Here is a 13,251-nt window from a genome sequence, read left to right on the forward strand (position 1 = left end):
CTGGAGTGTGGGGGGATGCTGCCTCCTTCCTCCCCTGGAGAAACGGGCAGACAGGGCCAGGCGGCGGCAGCAGGACAGCAGGGCTGAAATAAATCTGAGCTGGTGTGGAATGAGGGGGGATAAATATCCTCTCCCGTGATGTGATCTTTCCAGCGGCTATTAATAGGTCTCCGGGGAGGGGGAGGTGGTGGGGGCAGCAGGCTGGAGCTTAAAGGGCCCGCAGCCTAGGCTGTAGGAATCCTTGGCTTCAAGCTGCACTCTTGTCTGTCTGACATACCACTCCCCTCCCCCCCTCCTGTCCCTGCCTGCTGTCAGGGCCTACTGGCCCACCCTCTTCAGGCCTTCCCCCTTAGGCTCTGGACCAGTGGGTACCACTCTCCATTGCACTTTCGCCTACTCCCCTAGGGAATAGGGCTAAGGTTTGAGCGGTGACTCACAGGGCCTGTGGCCCTTCTCTGCTAGTTTATGGGCACAGCACAGTTGAGGTCTGGGGCCTTGGAAGGAGTCTCAGACACCAGAAGGTGCTAGGAATTCATCAAAAATCATTGGGAGAAAGGGCTGCTAGGCAAGCTAGTGGATGTTAGGGCCGAAGGTAGAGTCTGCTCAAAGCCCTAGTTTCCATTTGAATTGGGCCTAGAAGATAAGGAATGTTGCTCCTCTCCACTCCCCTAGGTGGACAGAGCTCTCCTCTTATCTGAGGACCCACACAGAGGTAGGGAGTCATGGCAGGTGGTCTCAAGATAGTAACTAGCCACCCCCTGCACCAGTAGGTGAGACAAGAGCTAAAGTCCAGCCTAACTCCTTGCAGGATTAACCTTTTCTGTCTCCCCTCCCTTTTCCCAGGTTACCCCACCCCAGGAGGAGAGAGGCTCCAGGGAGTCCGCCGCTGTCCCCTCGCGGCCACTGCCCCCCTGCCCCAGCCAAGCCAATGCACCCAGAAAATAAATTGACCAATCATGGCAAGACAGGGAATGGAGGGGCCCAGTCCCAGCACCAGAATGTGAACCAAGGACCCACCTGCAACCTGGGCTCCAAGGGCGTGGGGGCGGGGAGCCATGGGGCCAAGGCCAACCAGATCTCACCTAGCAACTCAAGTCTGAAGAACCCACCGCAGGCAGGAGTGCCTCCTTTCAGCTCTCTCAAGGGCAAGGTGAAGCGTGAGCGGAGCGTGTCAGTGGACTCTGGAGAGCAGCGGGAGGCTGGGACTCCATCCCTCGATTCAGAGGCCAAAGGTAGTGCATTCCTTCATCTCCAGACAGTGACATCATCTCCAGCCCAAGACCCAAGCTGGCTAGAGATCATGCCCTGTTTGCTCCTCATCCCGTGCTGCCGTTCCACACACGTTGTTTCCAGCACCTTTCTTTTATCTCTATCCCCCTCGGTCGACCAGTTCAGTTCAGAGTGGGGCTGGCCAGGGTGCCACTCATCGAAGAGCTGGACCACAGAGTGATGGGACTTCTAGTCTCACTGTCCTGTGCATTCCTGCCATAGCCCCCACATCGGGAGAGGGAGGCTTCCTGTCCTGAGTGAAGAGCCATGAAGAGCCCCCATCCCTGAAGCCTCCCGATGTCCCGGTGGTGCAAGCCTTTTGGGAGCAGGCACTGGGGCCTGGAAGAGTCACAGTGGCTCCTCCCCCCCCCCAGCCCTAATTAGAACCAGTTGTGGTTGGGATTATGCTTTACTTGGGGGTGGTGGGGGGAGAGAGGGGAGACAGGCAGGCAGGGTTGGAGAAAGAAATCAGAAACAAATGGTGGTGTGGTGGGGGCCGAGGACTGGCAGAGTGCCCACCGTAGTCTGGGCAGTGCCCTTCAGGGTGGGGCATGTTGGAGAATGGTCTGGGAGGCCCTCAGCATGTGGAAGGACCAGGCCATTTTGGTACTCACTGCTCCTTCTTTCTGCCTATCTCCTGCCTGGACAGAGGTGGCACCCCGGAGTAAACGGAGGTGCGTGCTAGAGAGGAAGCAGCCCTACAGTGGGGACGAATGGTGCTCTGGTCCAGACAGCGAGGACGACGACAAGCCCATTGGGGCCGCCCACAGTGAGTACCCATTGGTCCTCTGCCTTGTGCCCCTGGGAGTCTCCTTACCTAGGGTTTAGGTGGTTGTTAGAAGTGCCAAGTACCAGGACCCCAGGCTCTTCTTCAGTCCTCTCCCTCTGTCTGTCTCTCTCTCCTTCTCCTCTCTCTCCCTCCCTTCGTCCTTGTCAGTTTTCTCAGGTGGTCCCTTTCTGGACAACTCACCTCCATTACTAACATATTTCATGGCAAATGCTGCCACCTACTGGTCAGGGGAGGATGGGCAAGGAAGGTACAGCTTCTCTGGAAATACCTGTTAGCTTGGCTTTGCAAAGCCTTGCTAAGCTTAGGTGTGAACTGACACCTCACTGTGTCCCTGGTTCCTTTCTCCAATCTCCAAATGACTCTCAGAAGGTGCTCAGGGTGCGTTTCCGGGTTGAGATGTGGGTGTTGGTTCTTTAGTCCTTATGTATCTGAGACATAAGCTAGCCAGAGAAGATTAAATTGTGGGCTGTTGCTGTGGTTGGAGACAGTATCTCACTGTGTAGCCTTGGCTGGCCTGGAGCTCACAAAGTAGACCAGACTAGCCTTGAACTCAGAGATCCATCTGCCTCCCTAGTGCTGGCTACTGAGTTTAGTCCTCACAGCAGCCCATGGTGAAGGTGTTATGATGACTGTCACAAAGGAGGAAACAGTCAGCAGGCGGGGAATGAATGGACCCTACTGGGGAGTGGCCAGTAAGAAGCCTCCACAATTGCCTGCGACCTTCAAGGCCCCCATGTGACTAACTTGTGCTGTATGGACTATATTCAGTCTCAGTGTGGACCTTTTAGCGGTAGAATCTTCACTGCTTCCCGGGACAGGGACCCTGTTGTCACCCTGAATTTATTTCTGTAATGTTAGACTGTATCATTGTAGAAACTTTGAGAGGCAGCGAGAGATAAGAAGAAATGCTAAGGTCCATGACCAGCCTCTTTCAGGTGGACTGCCATTCAGTGGAGACCTCAAGTTTGCTATATAGATGAGGCTGGCCTTGAACTCCCAGTCCTCTTACCTAAACCTCCTGAGTGCTGGACTTATAGTCTTGTGACATCATGCTATTTAACAGCACTCAACCATGCAATTGAATCCTTCACAGCGGGCAGAATGAATACAGCGGGTAGCTGTAAATAAAATAGGCTCGGGGACCCAGCTCTTTCACTGACATCCCCGGGATGCACTGGCTTTGTATAAACTTGGGAAAGGACTTCTGATTTCTCACCTATAAAATAAAGGTGCGGTGGTGCACACCTTCAATCCCGGCACTCAGGGAAGCAGAGGCAGGCAGATTGCTGTGAGCTTGAGGCCAGCCTGGTCTACAAAGCGAGACAGCCAAGGCTACATGGAGAAACCCTGTCTAGAAAGAGTAAAAATAAGTAATGATGATGTTTACCATCTAGATCTGGCACAAGGAAAAAGTGAGTTCTTTACCATCTAGATCTGGCACAAGGAGAAAGTGAGTTCTTTACCATCTAGATTTGGGACAAGGAGAACGTGAGTTCAAGCACATGGCACACTTGGAGCAGCGTGACTTGGGTTTGCCAGCATGGTATTAGAGAGCTCCTTCTTGTGATAGACTCTGTTTCCCTCTCCATAGCCTGTGGGAGCCTGCTGTATGTTCCGGTCTGTACTTTCCTCTTCTGAGGCCCTACTCACATACATCAAGGTCAGCTCACAGTTGGTATGAGGCTAACGTTAAAGGTGGAATGGGGTGGGCCAGTCCGAAGTTTACAGCAGAGCTGACTGGGCTCTGGCGGCTGCTGCCTTGATCAAGCTCTTGTGTTATCTGGAGGTACTGTTTCTTGGTGTCTGTAGTCTGCAGGCTTCGACTTGGGTTTATCTTTTTGGTGTGAGAGTGGATCCATCCCTCACCTAAATCCACTGATGACCAGTCACAGATCTTATCCGTGTGGGAATGGAGAGTCGGGTTTGTGTCTTGGTGCTGGGTGGCTATTCTGGGAATGTTCCCAGCGTGTCATTCTGTGATAGTGTGAAATATATGTTTGATCTTGCCTTGCTTCCTGCCTTATTACTCTAACATCCTGGGAATCTCCAAAGAGATAAGCTGGCTTTTTCGTTTGGTAGTGTTTTGTTTTTACTTTTTTGTTTTTTAATGCTGTGTTGACTGGTGTGGGTAGCAGCCCTAAGGGAACCTGAAGACTGGGAAGGTCAAAGCAGGATTAGAGGTTTGGGGCTTTCAGTCCCACACCTCAACCTGTGGGCAAGGGACTGGGGCTGGATGTTGAATGGATCACCTGTGGCCAGTGGCTTAATTAAATATGACTAATGATGAGTGTAAAAATCCAGAAAGAGCGCTGGTCGCCCTGCAAGAATGAGAACCTGGTTCAGATTCCCAGACCCTACGGAGCGCTGGACGCAGTGGCACCAGCCCTGGCACCCTGTGAGGGTAGCATAGGAGGTGGAGGCAGGTGGCTTCTCTGGGAGCTTCTCTGGCTTCTATGGCCAGCTGGTCTTGTGTGCATGATCAAGTTTCAGACTAGTGAGATCCTGTTCAAGGTTCAAGGCTTCTGAGAGCCAACACTCAATGTTTTCTGTTGACCTCTGTATGTGCCCTGGGAACTTAAACTGTGTGCAAATCTGCTTCTCTCTCTTTCTTTCTCACTCTCTCTCTCTCTCTCTCTCTCACACACACACCACACACACACACACACACACACACACACACACACTTACATTCATGCCTGCAAAATCCGAAGAGATTGGTTTCATGCCTAGAGAGGTCACAGAAGAAAATACCCTTTCTCATATGCCTTGCAAACTTTGTTCATCTCACCCGTCTTCATTAGTAGCATTGTTTTAAGTGTGTGTGTGTGTGTGTACCATATGGTGCATGGGGGAGATGGTCAGAAAAAATCTGTAGGTGTCAGTTTCCGTCTTCCACAGTGTGGGCCATGGGTCCCAGGGGTTTGTCAGGTTTGGCAACAGGTGACTTTACCTCCTGAGCCAGCTCAGGCTCCTGTAGTGTCCTTTTGATAAACAGAAGTAAGGTATTCCAGCTGCTCTGGCATCTGGTAGAATCTGAGGAGTGAAACCAGGAAACCCCAATTTACAGGTCATTCACAGGCAGACCGACCTGGAGCTTGCATTAGCCGTGTGTGTGTGTGTGGGGGGGACGACCAGTTTTGTTGGCCTGAATCCCTCTACCTGTGGGAAAGAAAAATGTCAGACTTTAACTGAATTAGGGGGCACCCTGCTGGGTCCACCGCTGCAGGCTTTGCTCGCTGGCTGTTGGTGGGGACACCTCCATAGGATTCTTGGTGATCGGAAATGACAGAAATCTTGTGCTCATCGTTTTGTGAAAGCAGAGGGGGAACTTGTGCTCTATGCTGCCTTTCCGACTCCTTTGTTGAAACTGATGGTTTGCTTTGTGGCATAGTAAACATCTTTCTTTGACTTGTCCCCAGGCAGGGACAAGTAGTATTTCCATTTTGTAGGTGAAGAAATTGAGACTTAGCCAAATGCTAGCTCTTGTAAAAAAATCACAGTCAGTGAATCGTGGGCTTGGATGAAAAGCTGACTGTTGTTTGAATCATTGCTGTTACTACGGCCTCCCTGCTTTCTTCTTTAGATCATTAGACAGTATATTCTCTCTCTCTCTCTCTCTTTCTCTTTCTCTCTCTCTTTCTCACACACACACACTCACATACCCCGCAGTGGGAGCACTCTAGGAAGAGCTAAGCAGAGCTTTGGGGTGTCCGCCACATGTTCCCTCTTCTCTCTACATAGTCATCATTCTGGCCATCTTAGGCAAAGATTGGTGTCAGCATGGAAAGTCAGACTGGTAAACACAGAGATTGTGGGGACAAATGACCCTCTGGGCACAGGTTATGAGGCAGTGAGCATCCCAGGGCAGGAATACCAGCTGGTTCCCTTTCCCACATCTGGACCGCTCACCTGCTATCCTTTTTCTCTCCTCTTGCAGATTGTAATGTAGCAGACCCAGCCATGGCGGCCCCACAGCTGGGTCCTGGCCAAACCGCACAACTGCCCCTCAATGAGAGCAGTGCACCAGGACCCCCACATGGCCCCCCACCAGGCCTCCGGCCAGATGTCCCTGGGGGTGGGGGTGGGGGTGTCCCAGGAAAGCCCCCATCACAGTTCGTGTATGTCTTCACTACCCAGCTGGCTAACACGTAAGTCTCTGGGAGCGATGACAGATGAGGGGATTCTGTCTACCCATGCCTAGCGTGGGGGCAAGGTGGGTTGGTGAGGGTGGGGCTCCGTCCTCTGTCGGTCCGTCTCTGAGCGGCCGGTCACTGTTCCCCGATGCAGGGCTGCAGAGGCCGTGCTGCAGGGCCGGGCCGAGTCCATCCTCACCTACCACCAGCAGAACGTGCCCCGGGCCAAACTGGATCAGGTGAGCGTGGTGGCCTGCCTGGTTCTGAGGTGGGTCGGGACCGCCCCTGGGCTGTCTCAGTCTTTACTTTTGTCCTCCCTCAGGCCCCTAAAGTGGCCCCCACCCCGGAACCGCTACCCCTGAACACACCATCAGCAGGCACACCGCAGTCTCAGCCTCCCCCGCTTCCACCGCCACCCTCAGCCCCTGGCAGTGCCCCTCCTGCTCTGCCCCCGGAGGGGCCTCCTGAAGACACGAGTCAGGACCTGGCCCCCAACTCAGTGGGAGCTGCCAGCACAGGTGGCGGGACCGGGGGAACCCACCCTAACACCCCGACGGCCACCGCTGCTAACAACCCTCTGCCTCCTGGAGGGGACCCCGGAAGTGCCCCTGGCTCAGCCTTACTTGGGGAGGCCACCCCCACAGGAAACGGGCAGAGGAACCTGGTGGGCTCCGAGGGCCTGTCCAAAGAGCAGCTGGAGCACCGAGAACGCTCTCTCCAGACACTGCGAGACATCGAGAGGCTGCTGCTCCGCAGTGGGGAGGCCGAGCCCTTCCTCAAGGGGCCCCCTGGAGGAGCTGGTGACGGAGGACCCCCAGCACAAGCTCCGCCCGCCGCTCAGCAGGCTCCCTCGGCACCTCCCGGTGGGCTGAAGAAGTACGAGGAACCCCTGCAGTCGATGATTTCACAGACACAGAGCCTAGGAGGCCCCCCACTGGAGCATGACGTGCCGGGGCACCCCCAGGGTGGGGACATGGGGCAACAGATGAACATGATGATGCAGAGGCTGGGCCAGGACAGCCTGACACCTGAGCAGGTGGCCTGGCGCAAACTGCAGGAGGAGTACTACGAGGAGAAGAGGCGGAAAGAGGAGCAGATTGGATTGCACGGGGGCCGCCCTCTGCAGGACATGGTGGGCATGGGGGGCATCATGGGGAGGGGCCCGCCACCTCCTTACCACAGCAAACCTGGGGATCAGTGGCCACCCGGAATGGGTACTCAACTCCGGGGACCGATGGACGTCCAAGATCCCATGCAGCTCCGAGCTGGACCTCCCTTCCCTGGTCCCCGTTTCCCAGGCAACCAGATGCAAAGGGTGCCCGGATTTGGAGGTATGCAGAGTATACCCATGGAGGTACCCATGAATGCCATGCAGAGACCGGTAAGGCCAGGCATGGGCTGGACTGAAGACTTGCCCCCTATTGGGGGACCCAGCAATTTTGCCCAGAATGCTGTGCCCTATCCAGGTGGGCAGGGTGAGGCAGAGCGATTCATGACCCCTCGTGTCCGGGAGGAGCTGCTGAGGCACCAGTTGCTGGAGAAGCGGTCAATGGGCATGCAGCGTCCCCTGGGCATGGCAGGCAGTGGCATGGGACAGAGCATGGAAATGGAACGGATGATACAGGCACACCGACAGATGGATCCTGCCATGTTCCAGGGGCAGATGCCTGGTGGAGACGGCCTGGCCGGCACTCCCATGGGCATAGAGTTTGGCGGAGGCCGGGGCCTCCTGAGTCCTCCCATGGGACAGTCTGGGCTGAGGGAGGTGGACACACCTATGGGGCCAGGCAACCTCAACATGAACATGAATGTGAACATGAACATGAACATGAACCTGAATGTGCAGATGACGCCACAGCAGCAGATGCTGATGTCACAGAAGATGCGCGGCCCCGGAGACATGATGGGGCCTCAGGGCCTCAGTCCTGAAGAGATGGCTCGCGTCCGGGCCCAGAACAGCGGTGGCATGATGGGCGGTCCGCAGAAGATGCTCATGCCGTCCCAGTTTCCCAGCCAGGGCCAGCAGGGCTTCTCGGGGGGCCAGGCACCCTACCAGGCCGTGCCCCAGGACATGGGCACCACTCCAGACATGTTCAGCCCTGATCAGAGTTCAATGCCGCTGGGCACCGTGGGCACCTCCCGGCTTAGCCATATGCCTCTGCCCCCTGCATCCAATCCTCCTGGGCCTGTGCACTCCGCCCCCAGTAGGGGGCTGGGCAGGCGGCCTTCGGATCTCACCATCAGTATTAATCAGATGGGCTCACCAGGCATGGGGCATCTGAAGTCACCCACCCTTAGCCAGGTGCACTCCCCCCTGGTCACCTCACCCTCCGCCAACCTCAGGTCACCTCAGACTCCCTCGCAGATGGTGCCCTTGCCTTCTGCCAACCCACCAGGGCCTCTCAAGTCGCCCCAGGTCCTCAGCTCTTCCCTCAGTGTTCGCTCACCCACTGGCTCACCCAGCAGGCTCAAGTCTCCCTCCATGGCGGTGCCTTCTCCTGGCTGGGTGGCTTCTCCCAAAACGGCCATGCCTAGTCCTGGGGTCTCCCAGAATAAGCAGCCGCCTCTCAACATGAACTCTTCCTCTACCCTGGGCAACATGGAACAGGGTGAGTCGTCTGGGCGGATGTGGGTTGGAGTCTTGGTGGTGGATAGGTTCCTGCAGGGGCAGTGGTGGCCGTGGTGGCCGCTGTGCTGGGGCCTCTTACACAGAGCTCCCAGTACATATGGCATCGTGAAGGGTCCCACTTGGGACTTGGGGTCTCCCCACTGCCTTAACTGCTACAGGGATTACAAGGAGCCTGCGACCCTTGGGGTGTGGGTGTACCTGAAGTGAGGTGGAGATTTGGGGGGAAGCTGACCTTTCCTTAGACCCTCTGAGTACCACCAGCCAAATTCAGCCTTCTGTCATCAGTGACCCCTGCTCTCTCTCTGTCTCTCCATGTCTGTAGGTGCCCTCCCACCTAGCGGCCCCCGCAACAGTTCCTCGGCACCTCCTGCCAACCCTCCCAGTGGCCTCGTGAACCCCAGCCTACCATTTACATCCTCCCCAGACCCCACGCCTTCCCAGAACCCTCTGTCGCTGATGATGTCCCAGATGTCCAAGTACGCCATGCCCAGCTCCACCCCGCTCTACCACAATGCCATCAAGACCATCGCCACCTCAGACGACGAGCTTCTGCCCGACCGGCCCCTGCTGCCCCCACCCCCACCACCGCAGGGCTCTGGGCCAGGTGCGAGGAGCCAAAGCTCTCTGGGAGCCGTGGGTTTAACCAGGAATCCCCTCAGTGGCCGCGCTGGCTTCGGCACGCTTCCGCAGTCTCTGGCCATGGGGGTGGTGTGACTCCGGGGCCCTGTTCCAGTGACTGCCATCACTTAGTGAAACCTAGGCCAAAGCCCAGCCCCCGAGTGGGGGGGTCGTTGGGAAGGACTGGGAGGTGCAGCCTCTAATGCCCTGTTCTCTCCCCACAGGTGTCAGCAATAACCAGCCCAACCCTATGCACCTGAACTCCGCCACTGCCCAGAGCCCCATGGGCATGAACTTGCCAGGCCAGCAGCCCCTGTCCCATGAGCCTCAACCTACTATGTTGCCCTCCCCCACCCCTCTGGGGTCCAACATTCCACTGCACCCCAATGCACAGGGGACAGGGGGCCCTTCTCAAAACTCAATGATGATGGCTCCAGGAGGCCCAGACTCCCTAAATACCCCTTGTGGCCCCGTGCCCAGCTCCTCCCAAATGATGCCCTTTCCTCCTCGGCTGCAGCAACCCCATGGTGCCATGGCCCCCGCTGGGGGTGGGGGTGGGGGCCCTGGCCTGCAGCAGCATTACCCTTCAGGCATGCCCCTGCCCCCCGAGGACCTGCCCAACCAGCCACCTGGTCCCATCCCCCCCCAGCAGCACCTGATGGGCAAAGGCATGGCCGGCCGAATGGGCGACGCATACCCGCCTGGGGTGCTCCCTGGGGTGGCATCTGTACTGAACGACCCAGAGCTGAGCGAGGTGATCCGGCCCACCCCCACCGGCATTCCCGAGTTCGACCTGTCCAGGATCATCCCCTCCGAGAAGCCGAGCAGCACCCTCCAGTACTTCCCCAAGAGTGAGAACCAGCCCCCCAAGGCTCAGGCCCCAAATCTGCATCTCATGAACCTGCAGAACATGATGGCGGAGCAGACGCCCTCTCGGCCCCCCAACCTCCCAGGCCAGCAGGGGGTCCAACGGGGGCTCAGCATGTCCATGTGCCACCCTGGACAGATGTCCTTGCTGAGCAGGACAGGTGTGCCCCCACAGCAGGGCATGGTGCCCCACGGGCTGCAGCAGGGGGTCATGTCCCCACCGCAAGGCCTCATGGCCCAGCAGAATTTCATGCTGATGAAGCAGCGTGGTGTGGGGGGTGAGGTCTACACCCAGCCTCCCCACATGCTCTCCCCACAGGGCTCCCTCATGGGGCCTCCCCCCCAGCAGAACCTCATGGTGGCCCACCCTCTTCGGCAGCGCAGTGTGTCTCTGGACAGCCAGATGGGTTACCTCCCGACGCCGGGCAGCATGGCCAATCTACCCTTCTAGCAAGCCCCTGGGGAGTGGGGGGTCTGGAGCTGGGGATTCTGAGAATATGTTAACTTTAAAAAGGTTTTTGTTTTTTGTTTTTTCCTCCAGTGTTGGGATGGATGGCCTGGGTCCAGGGGTAGGGTGGAGGGGTGGGAAGGGGCTTGTGTGGGGAGTGGCATTTGTGGAAACCTGATGTGCCGGCAGCTTAGGGGGAAGTGGCAAGAGTCCAGGCAGGGAGTTGGAATTGGCATTTGTTTGCTCCATTGTGGGCGCCGGGACTACCCCTCCCTGCGGTTCCTTCTCCTATGGAGCTTCTATTTCCCTTTGTCTTTGCCCCTCTCGCCGTTGTCAGCTACGCTTTGGGGGTCCTTGCGGGGGAGAGGTAGGAGGGGAAGGGTTTCCCATCCTCTGTCCCTTCGTGGAACCGTCACCTCCCTCGTCAGTGCTTCAGGTTCTGCCCGGTTTCTCAGTTTTTCTCCCTTCGTCTTCCTCATTTCTTCTCCCTGCTTACGGGGGCTGACCTCTCTCATGCCCCCTGCAGGCAGCTGGCCGGGTGGGCAGGTGCCTGTGGAGCTGTAAATAGAGCTGCGCTTTTGTGCCGGTTTGTGCGTGTGCCGTATTTCTGTGTTTTGATAGAAGTCACACACAAAAAAAAAATGATTAAAAAAAAAGACCCTCCCCCCTCCTTCAAATGATCGCTCCCTCCATTCCCCTGGACCCAGAGACATACAGTCCTCTGCATCCTCCATGTGTCCCACCTATGAACTGAGGTCAGACCATCTAGGCTTCCGTATGGTGAGCCCGGGAGGGCCGAGACCTCCCCCTTCCCACTACTTTGGCCGCCTGTCTGCTGCTGAGTGATTTCCGGAGAGCAGGTGTACATAGGGCCCCTGGCCTGGGTGCCTCTGCTGCTACATCTTAGTCAGAACTTGAAGCCCTGTGGCCCCATAGACTGGAGCTGTGGAGGGGTTAGCATGATGGGGCTGTAGCCTCTGGCTGCAGTTGCCTTGGGCCAGTTAACTCCTCAGGGCACAGACTCTTCTAGAAACCACCACTTGCTTCTCACCAAAGAAGGAAGGAACAGAGTTGGCCCTCCGGCCTCCACCCCTAGCGTGGAGTGAGGGAAGGCGGGGGGCCGGGAAGAGAACAGCCTGCTGCCTCCCCCGCCTGCCCACTCTCTGGCAAGGTCCTTCTGTCCAGGGCTCAGGGTCATGTACCAGATCTGTCTATGCCCACCCAGGCACAGCCACTGCCTCCCCTCTTGGAGAGACCCTCACCCGCCACTGGTCAGACTGAAGCCATACAGGAATGGGTGTTTTGTCTCCCTTGGTCCCAGGAGTAAACTACTCCTGCTTTCTCACTTCCTTTCCTGCCTTGTAAGGTGGCGGGCAGCTCCCTGGCTAAGGCCTTTCCTGTCCTGCCTCCAGGGCCCAGGGCCATTCTAGACAGGGTGTCTTTTTACCAGAGCCCGTCCCCAGCCTTTCTGACCTGCGGGGCCTGGTTTTGCCTTGGCAGCTGTAATACAAAGGGAATTTGTGCCCACTTCTCCCAGTCTGGTGCTGTCCGTCGTCAGCCAGGTCAGACACCACTCCCCCTTCAGAGCTGGCTGCAGGCCCCTGCCTTCCCCTTCCCCTCCCAGAGGCCATAGCCAAGGTCTCTGTGTTGAGAGATGGGTGGAAACCTGTCCTTCCTGCCAGACCCTGCCCTCCCTGCATCCATCTGGGCCCACAGAGGGCCGGATGCCCCCTTCTGGCGCCCTCGTCTCCCACCTCTACCACTAGCTTCCCAAGGTGATCTCCACAGGCCAGCCTTCTCCTCTCCATCCATGGCCATACCCCAGCCATTTTGTACCATTATATAAATATATATATAAATATAAATATATAAATACAATATGTGAAGACATCTTCTTGGTTTTTATTTTGAAACACTTTTTAGGCTTGTTCCGGGGGTCTCTGTGCTGCCTGTACTGTATTGACCTGTTTTATAGGTGCCTTTTTATTAAAAAGAGAAAATTCAAAAGTGCTATCTCTTGCCTTTTGGTTTTTGTGTCTGGTTTCTCCACTGCCCAGTTGGCTGTTGGATGCTGGGAGCAGAAGAGGCGACCTCCAGCTGTCTCCCTCCCCCCCATTCTGCAATGAGGGTACAGTCTTTGAAGCTATAGCACTAATTTCCCTAGTGGGGTCCCCCAGGGGCAACCCCACTTCCTCAAACATCCCCATCCCCTCCTCGATCAGTGCCTGGGAGGAAGGGGCTCTCAGAATTGCCTGCTGGCTTCCCCTAAGCAGGTGTGGAACGGCTTCCTCTGGGTAGTACCCTCCCAGCGCCACCTGGGGCTTGGCGACTTGCTTGCCCAGGTGGCCAATGTGAAACAGGGACCTGTCTCCTCATTCTCTTAGCCAAGTGCCCCCTCTCCTGAGGCTAGGCCTGCTTTGCTATCTTCCTTTCCACAGGCCCCGAGGGTTGCCAGAGAGGCAAGTTAGACTGTTGCGCTTGTCTTTAAACTCTCCCT

The 13,251-nt window shown here is 56.6% G+C and overlaps 1 protein-coding gene across 5 annotated transcripts in view; it reads left to right on the plus strand.

Annotated features, from left to right (window-relative positions):
- The window catches only part of Bcl9l (BCL9 like), a 30,094-nt gene extending 17,329 nt beyond the window's left edge, over positions 1-12,765 (plus strand). For all 5 annotated transcript variants that reach the window (XM_021637941.2, XM_060372509.1, XM_021637945.2 and 2 more), the window contains 7 exons: positions 844-1,232; positions 1,919-2,038; positions 5,997-6,207; positions 6,347-6,431; positions 6,515-8,801; positions 9,144-9,425; positions 9,664-12,765. In XM_021637941.2, the coding sequence (XP_021493616.1) occupies positions 844-1,232; positions 1,919-2,038; positions 5,997-6,207; positions 6,347-6,431; positions 6,515-8,801; positions 9,144-9,425; positions 9,664-10,757 (4,468 nt within the window). In that variant the 3' untranslated portion in view covers positions 10,758-12,765. The remainder of the gene's footprint in view (positions 1-843; positions 1,233-1,918; positions 2,039-5,996; positions 6,208-6,346; positions 6,432-6,514; positions 8,802-9,143; positions 9,426-9,663) is intronic.
- Positions 12,766-13,251: the final 486 nt, after the last annotated feature.

Source organism: Meriones unguiculatus, chromosome 1 (genome assembly GCF_030254825.1).
Source record: "Meriones unguiculatus strain TT.TT164.6M chromosome 1, Bangor_MerUng_6.1, whole genome shotgun sequence".
Lineage (NCBI taxonomy): Eukaryota > Metazoa > Chordata > Mammalia > Rodentia > Muridae > Meriones > Meriones unguiculatus.